The sequence below is a fragment of the Vicia villosa genome, unplaced genomic scaffold (assembly GCF_029867415.1).
Source record: "Vicia villosa cultivar HV-30 ecotype Madison, WI unplaced genomic scaffold, Vvil1.0 ctg.003886F_1_1, whole genome shotgun sequence".
Lineage (NCBI taxonomy): Eukaryota > Viridiplantae > Streptophyta > Magnoliopsida > Fabales > Fabaceae > Vicia > Vicia villosa.
Genome location: NW_026706327.1, coordinates 50,787 through 59,581, shown reverse-complemented (window position 1 = coordinate 59,581; position 8,795 = coordinate 50,787). Strand labels below are relative to the sequence as shown.

General features: G+C 32.5%; 1 protein-coding gene across 1 annotated transcript; it reads right to left on the bottom strand.

The window, feature by feature from the left end:
* Positions 1-634: 634 nt before the first annotated feature.
* LOC131641612 (short-chain dehydrogenase TIC 32 B, chloroplastic-like) lies at positions 635-3,363 on the bottom strand. The gene is made up of 8 exons (XM_058911918.1): positions 2,820-3,363; positions 2,187-2,418; positions 2,018-2,097; positions 1,685-1,838; positions 1,528-1,606; positions 1,265-1,349; positions 1,098-1,144; positions 635-998 (listed from the first exon to the last, which is right to left on the bottom strand). The coding sequence occupies exons 1-8, from the start codon at positions 2,938-2,940 to the stop codon at positions 825-827; spliced, it is 972 nt and encodes a 323-aa protein (XP_058767901.1). The 5' UTR covers positions 2,941-3,363; the 3' UTR covers positions 635-824.
* Between the last annotated feature and the right edge of the window lie 5,432 nt (positions 3,364-8,795).

Genomic DNA, 8,795 nt, shown 5'->3' with positions numbered 1-8,795 from the left:
CTAGCAAAAAATAATCGATTCTCCTTAGCTGATAGTTTGAGATTGGGCTAATAGTTATCACTAATTGAATTATATAATTTGATTGAATATTTCTTCATTATTATTCGTGAATTTACGATTTTAAAACTTTTCCTTCATTATAACTTGTTAAATAAAATATTACTATTTTTATAACTTTTTCAATTTTACCCAAAACTTAATCTTTTACTAATATCTTTTATTTTTCTCAATCACAATGCGCGAAAACGACGGGTACCCGTGCGAACGCACGGGTAAGACACTAGTTAGTTTTTATGATAACAAATACATAATTTTAATAAGAACATCTCTGCTCCCTAATCAATTATTTGTGTTACAGAAGATCTGAAGCAATTAACAGCGAGTTTTTCATAAAGTAGAAGGCTGCATTGAAGGAAGCTTATAAGAAAAAGATACTCTGAATATCATTTTATCTCCCACATTGATTCAACATTGTGAAGGACATCTTATCTTTGAGCAAACAAAATTCACACCATTTTAAATTGAGATTTAAATGTAGAGTTCGTGCTCACATAATACATTCTAAATGATTTAGGCACTCAAGAAAACAATTCTTATAAAACATCTACATGCAATTCAATTTAATTGTTAAAGCATGGAAGAAAATGTCTCATACACAGAACAACACATCTATATTACGAGCACATAATAATAATACAAATCACATATATCTATATATATTTTTCTGCATAGAACTTATAAATTATATGCTGATATCTTAACAAATAATAGACTTTAACTGATACAACGATCATGTGATGAATGACTGTCTCTTTAGGAACAGATCAAGCTTTTGAAATTGAATTAATCAACTTGTTACTAAAATCCCAAAGTTTTCTTCCTAAAATTCCATTTGAAGCAAATGCACTTGGTTGAAACTCATTACAATCCAAAAAGTACTTCCCAGTTACCCCTTTCAAGCTAGGATGCAGTGCAACATAGCATGTTGTTGCAGCTCCCTGCAATTTCAGAATCAACAAAAAAGCAATGCCACAGTTATTGCAGTTGCAGAGCTTCATTTAAAGTCTAGTACTATAAGAAGGAAGTAAAATAAATACCTGTGGGACATTCTTCCATATGTAAAACGTGAACATCTTCAAGAAACCTGCTTATGAAAATTGCATTATTGCCTTAGACTTTATACAAATAAATAAGAAAAAGAACAACTAACTGTTATTCATTTTAAATGTTATTTTGTACGAATTTTTTAGTATAGTTGACATACTCATAAGTAAAGTAGAGTGCCTCATAAGAGGAGTCATAATGACTCCTGGGTGTACTGAGTTGGCTGTGATGTTGACACCTTCTTCCTGTCAATACTTCAAGTTGTTATTTAATGCAAAATTTTGGTTACCACTAAGAAAAAAGGCTCTTAACATCAATTAAAGAAGCTTTTTGGAGACATAATAGACATAACATAACAACTAATCTTGATTACTACAACGATCTCTCACCAACACTTATCTATTAGTTATTTCAGTCATTTACCTTCAAGCGGCGAGAAAGTTCGTTTGCGTGTAATATGTTCGCTAACTTGGATTGTCCATAAGCCTTCTTGTCCGAGTAACTGAAATTTTTTTGAGAAGAAAAAATGAGAGTCTATAACTACATGTGTATGTCTCATTCATGAAATTTATGTACATACCCAATTTGATCATTGATGTCATCCAATCTGATGCCTTCTTCGTAGGTATAGGTATGAGCAATCGATGAGAGGTTTATGATTCTTCCCTCTATTCCGGTTGTTTTTGCAGTTTGTTTCATTTTGTCAAGTAGAAGATTTGTCAACAGAAAATGACCTAAGAAAAATGACACCAATTAGTCTACACAATATTTGTGGCTATTCAATTTTTTTTTTGACATCTTGGTATTCGGCCTTTAGACAGACAAATCCAAAGATATCAATCCCACCGTTCACTTACAGGGTCTCGAGTGACAACTCAATATATGCATCATTGTTAAGAATTTACATACTTACCAAGATGATTTGTTGCAAATTGCATCTCAATTCCATCTTGTGTTAGTTGGAAGGGACAAAACATCACTCCAGCATTGTTTCTGAAAACCAAAAGCCAATCATAAGATACCGAGTTCAAATTTAAATTGCAGTACGTGTTGATTTCGAAGATTGAAGATGATGAACATACATTAAGATGTTGAGAGGAAGATCAAGAGCTAGGAAATTTTCCACAAACAATCTAACAGACTTCACTGAACAAAGATCAAGCTTCATTATATCAACTCGAGCAGATTCGTTGCCTTGCAGTATAATCTGTTTAGCCTCCTTTGCGGATTCCATGTTTCTTGCTGCAATGATGACATGCGCCTTTCGAAGACTCAATACTCTTGCTGTCTCCAAGCCTATACCACTTGCTCCTCCTGCATTTTTTCAGTACTCCGAAATACATTAGTTATTCAATATATATAAAAAAAATAATTATAAATATGACCAGAGGGAGTTTATAGTTAAAAAAACTACGAACAAAAGAATAAGTGAAAACACTCGATCACAAAAACAGAAACTTACGGACAAGGAGTACCTCAACAAACAAACAAAAAAGGAAAAATAAGACAAAGAGTGTCTCTCATACCTAAAATAAAGTTCTAAAAAAAGCCACATGCATGAAAAATTTGAGTGTGAGAAATTCATCAGAATCATGTTTAAGGCTAAAAAAAGAAAAAATGTTACATGTAACATGAATAAATATTTTCATGACATTATGTAAGAAAGTCAAAAAGAACAAGAGATGTTCATTAAGAATGCATTGAAAAGAACCAACCTGTGATAATTGCAGTGAGGTTTCTAGCGTCAATTCCTTCTGTAACCTGTTCTGCAGTTGTAGAGGATCCAAATCCGCTTGGTCCAGACATTCCGGTAACCAATGAGAAAATACCCACCATTTTGATTTTGAATACGGCACGCAAATCAAGAAAACAATGAAATTAATATGAGAGCTCAAATCAAGAAGAAGAAGGAGTGGTTTGATGTGTTCATATGCATGTTATGGAAATGTATTTATTTATATATATGCAAAAGAGGTAAAATATTGAATTGATAGAAGACGAAATGAGGAAGGTATAGCATGGGGTTAGGGAAGAAAAGTGTGAATAGTTTTGAAGGTAGCAGGTAGTGAATTCCCTTTATTTGGAGAAAAGATTAATGGGTGCATTAAATTGTGACGGGTGAAATGCTGTTAATAACCTCAACGACCTAACTACTCAACTACTAATATTTGTAATAACCATGAACCATGTTTGTTGCAAGTTGGTTTAATTAGTGGAATGGAGACCACGTGAATGAACTCCATTTTCCATACGTTTCTTAATGCGATGTAACTAACTAACAATCATGCTTTTCGGCATGTTAAGACCGTTTATAATGGAGAGGCGAGTCTATAAGTGGGTCTATAAGTATAAAGTAGGGGCTTAGCTCTTTTGAAATAATAGTTTTGGAAACTAGTTTTGTTTTTTAGTTTTATAAAGTAAAAAACTACAATTAGTTAAAGTTGTTTTTGGCTTTTTAATTTCTCTTTTTCTGATTGGAAAAAAGGTAAACCAATTGAATTTATGATTATTAGTTTATCAAACAAGTTTTTAATTTTTTGTTTTTCAATTTTTTGAATTTATAAATTTAAAAACAAGTTTTAAAGAAAAGATTGTTTGATTTTTTTTGGTTTAACGAACCAGTTCCGATCCACATAGTGAACCGTCTATTCTGATTTTCCACCAAAAATTGAATTTGAGTAGTATCCGAACGATTTATCGTTAGTGTAAGCTCTTTTTCTACTAGAGTCCAAATACTTAATTGATTGTTTGATTTAGTTTTATAAACTATCTTTTAATTTTTAACATTTAAAAATAATAGAACTTGTTTGATGATCAAGTTTTACAAAAACTATTTTTAAAAACTAACATTTATCTATGAATTTGAATTAAAAAAACTAAAATAAATTTAAAAGATTTTGACTTTTACTCTTAAAGATTGAAAGAAAAAAAAAGAAAAAAAAAAAGAAAGTAACTTAAAAGAGTTTCGTTTGATTCCTCGTCTATGTATCACTAACTAATTATAGAATCAAACAAATCTATTTAATTTTAATATTTGTTTCCAAAAATTTTATTCTTCTCTATTCTCTTTTTCTTACTTTCAGTTCACTGCATCTTCAGCCACCTCTATAAAACCCTCACCACCATGGATCATTACTAGCAATTACATTAGTGTGGATTAATAAAAACTCTCCTTTGTTATTCAATTTTCATGAAACAATAACCCAAAACTGGTTTTAGTTTTTCAGGCTTTGGATGAATTATGATCCCTTATTTTGCAAACAATTAAAGACTAAATAAAAATATATAAAATAAAAAATAAATAAAATTGCAACCACTGTAAAAAAGAATACGGTAAGAACTAACATTAAAAAAGAAGTATGTGATATTCAAGTTAAACTAATGCTAGTTTAATTTATTTTTCAAGTCAAAATAAGAATCACTTAATATTCAAGTATGAAATTATTTTTGATACATAAACTACCCATTATAAGAGAATTGAGGTGGTTTGACACCAATCTGAAATAAATAAGGGATACAGCAGGTTAAAATATGTGTTCTCATATATTTTTCTATTTCATAGGAACATTTAGATGAATTTAATAAATTATGTGTTCTCATATATTTTTTTATTTCATAGGAACATTTAGATGAATTTAATAGTGTATAAAAGTGATTCACCAATAAACCTCTTATTTGTTGGCTCATTTTATATGCCACCAGAAAAATAATAAACAATGTTAGCTTTAATAATGAGAATTTGTAATATTTTACCATTTTAATATTTTTTAAATAAATCATATCGTTTTATGAAAACATATGTGTAAAAATCACAAATAAATTCGTAAATAAAATTTTCCTGTTTACGAGCTAGAATTATTGATAAACTAGTGAGGTGGACTCTCAGCACGTTGGAAAAAGTCTCTGATGCAACAACACAAGGGTGGACCTGCAATGTTACCACTTCAACACCCAAGTCAGTTAATGAATCCAAAAAAGGTAGAGTAAATTATGGTGAAAATCATAACTCAGATTTCACGTATGATGATGTATAGATATGCTAGGTGGTTGGAGAAATCCCTTTCTTTTCCCACGAGGACCATGGGAAATCGTCTGATTATAATAATGTGAGTATCCTTCATAACTAGACTGCCTTGAACCTTTGTGATTGACTTGGATGATCTCAGAGTGGCAATTGGGTCCTTCCTCTATCGGGTCTGTGACCGACCTAGAATAGTTATCTTTAAGGCTTGTGATTGCATAGTGAATGAGAAGTCTTTGCAGACAAATGGGTCGACTATATTACATGGGAAAGGGGAAAGTTTTATGAGTCAGTACGAGGAGCTTAGGAGACTGGTGCATTCAACTTTAGTCTTATCATTGAGACATTTCACGGGACCTTTCTAATACGTGGCCCTAGGTTTCTAGGCTAGGGCGCAACATTTTCCTTTAGGATGTTCGAGTGCACTCAAGTATTGTTTGTATTCTTTAGGTGAATCTTAACTGTTGTTTTTCGTCGTCCCATTTTCTTCCCCTGGATCGTTTATTTAATCATTTATTTTACTAAATAAATCTTATTGATCTTTCAAACATACTTCAACTCTTTGTGCAAGGTAAGAGTTTCCTTTTTCCATGCAAACTAAGACCTTCATCTGTAAGCTCCATTGACCTTTAGTTTCGTCATCTTCTCTCCCCGTTTAGATTATTCATTTCGCGATTTATTGTCCTCCAACTTTTTTCGCTTCTAAGCTTTTTTTATTCATTATTTTCAGGTACCATTTCTAGTCACATTTCTTATATTTTGTTACTTTTGTTTTTCGGTATTTTTCATGGCCAACATAGAAAATGTACCTGGGAATACGCTAAACTTCCCCCGTGGGGGTGATTCTTTACATCCACTAGAATAAAACATGCTCATATGCCAAACATTGATCCTTTAAAGGTTAACTAACTTAACACATGCCTCATCATGCTTACTGGTAGTTCTGGGTCTTGTGAGGGCTCTGTAAGAGATGGTGATGAATCCTCTAGTGCTTCTAATGAAGAGAGTACTAACGAGTCCCGTAAAGAGGGAAAGTGGGTGGACTATGGTAGTCCCATTGTAAGAGATGTAGATGTTGTCTCGTCTTCCTCTATTCAGCTTGTTGTAGATTCAAATTCTGCCAAAGTTTCATGTGATGAGTGGAGGAATTGTTATTTCACTAGGTCCTTTAAAGCAATGAGTGATCGAGACCCTAGTGGTGTAGAGATTAGGGATCACAATAATTTTCGACGATACTCTCAATTGTATGACATGCATTATCTTTTTTCATGATAGTTGGGCGAACATGGTTTGATGAGGGTGTGAAGGTATTGTAAAGTTGGTTGATGTTGAGCAGTACTGTATGTGGATCCCATATTATTGGGACGATGTCCTTTTTTGGTAGAACGAATGTGGATATGTACTTTGACTCGTTTGTCTTCCACGTTGATTCAGGAAAGAGGATTTGCAACTCTTTTAATAATTATTCCATCCCTTTTACAAGTGCATAGTTTCTTGGCTAAAATTCAGGCTACCCTTCCACAAGTTTGAGTAAGGGGTTCTAAGACATGAGAGAATATCCTCTTCTCAAAGGCACCAGGTAGTGTAGGCTTTCATCAAAATATTCTAGTATTGGCGTGAATATCGAAATCAAGAACCCTCTCTGACCCTCTTCTTCAATATCTTCATTGTGATGTGCACCTCCGCATACACTTATTGGGGAGAAGGTTTAATCTCGCTGCGCCAACCAATTAGAATTTTTAATTTTCAATTCATTATAAATTTAAAAACAAGTTTTTAAAAAAGGATTTTTTGATTTAATTTTATAAATTGTTTATTAATTTTTAATATTAAAAAATAATATAACAATTTTTTAAATTTTTATACAATTATTTTTGAAAATTATCATTTATTTATGAGTTTTGAAAACTAAAAAAGCGAAAAAGATTTTAGAAATTTTGATTTTTAATTTTGAAAGTTGGAAAGAGAGAAAAAAAAGAAAGAGTATGGTGACTTTTAAGGTGAGAGCTTGATTTGAACCGAAACCTATGTACAACTAACTCTAACCATAGTGTTAAACAAGCCTATTTAATTTTAATATTTATTATTACACCAGATTTTAATTTTTTTTCTATCTCTTTATTCCATAATTAATATCCCTTTCTCCGTGCACATGTTTATTTGCCTTAATTTCTACATTTTCTTATTAAAAAAAAAGTGTCGGCTTCAGCCGACGCTACTATTAAAACGTAAAACCTCAAATTGGCAACTATCCTATCATAATGAAACACATGGCATCATGTTGCGACGCCACGGAGCCGACGCTATAGACAACATGTACTGTTGGTAAAAGGGAACACCCAACCATATGGTGCCACGTAGCATATATTAGCGATGGTGGTGGCCGACGCTACATTTATGGGTATAAGCTATGGACAACGAGTAGTGACCACTTAGCGTCACTTCTAGCCGACGCTACGGTAGCGACGGCCTTACGCTACTATTAGCTTCGAGGTGTTTAGCGACGGTCCCGACCCCCACACTAAGCCGACGCTAACAGCTATTAACGTCGGTTTTAAAGATGTTAGCGACGGTTTGTGACCGATGCTAAAGTGTTGTTTTCTTGTAGTGTCTGTTTACTTTAAGTCTCACTACATCTCCCACCATCACTACTACTCGTCACCACCCTCTGTAACACCACCACCACCATTGATCATCATTAACAATTACAATAGTGTCGATTACATCATACAAATTCATGTTTGTTATTCAACTTTTCTCAAACAACAACCCAAAACTAAGGTTTTTTGTTTTCACGCTTGAGATGGACCATGATTCCTCATTATGCAGAAATTGTTGGGCAACTTGTATCACAAGTTATTTGATAAATGATGATAAATTAAGAGAAAATTAGAATGATCGGGGGAAAAGAGTTTACTAAAATATGTTGTTATTTCAATTACAACGAGGGGTGATATTTATAGACACACTAGTCATCCAAATCACATTTAAAACAACCTCTCTAAAAACAGTCTGATATAACTAAAACAAGAGTAATATAAAACATTCACATAATTAGGATATCACATTTTCAACAGAAACCTGCTTATATCATAGGACATGTAACACATACAATTTTTCTATCCTTGTCTATTTGGTATATGTGTGATTATCTTTTAATTTTACATGATGTAGTTTGATCCATTTGAAAAAAAAAACGCAATGACATCATCTTTAACAGAGTCAAAAAATCAGCGAAAGATGTGGAGGAAAATATTTTCTTTACTTGAAAATAATTTCTAAGTGGACGAGAAATAAACTCTTGCACCTTCACTGAGTAGCATCAATACCATATCCTCTACCTACACCGATATGTTCTTGCTCCGAAATGTTTTGGGTAAGGTTTGACATAGTTTTTTTTTTTAATACTTTTGATGGAATATGATATATTATTAATGGTGAGCTTGGTAGTTTGAGATCTAACCTTTTTGCTAAAGAGGTGGCTCTTTAGTATCTTGAGTCTTAATTGATGAGACCCGTTAATAAGTAGTGTGTGATTGGTTGGTTTTTGTTGTTTATTGTTAGTTTGTTGTTTCCTTTTGCTTGTAAGTTGTCTTTTGCCACTTCTTGTACTTTATATTTATCTTTGCTGTATTTTGGTGATTTTTTAATACATTACTACTCATCACAT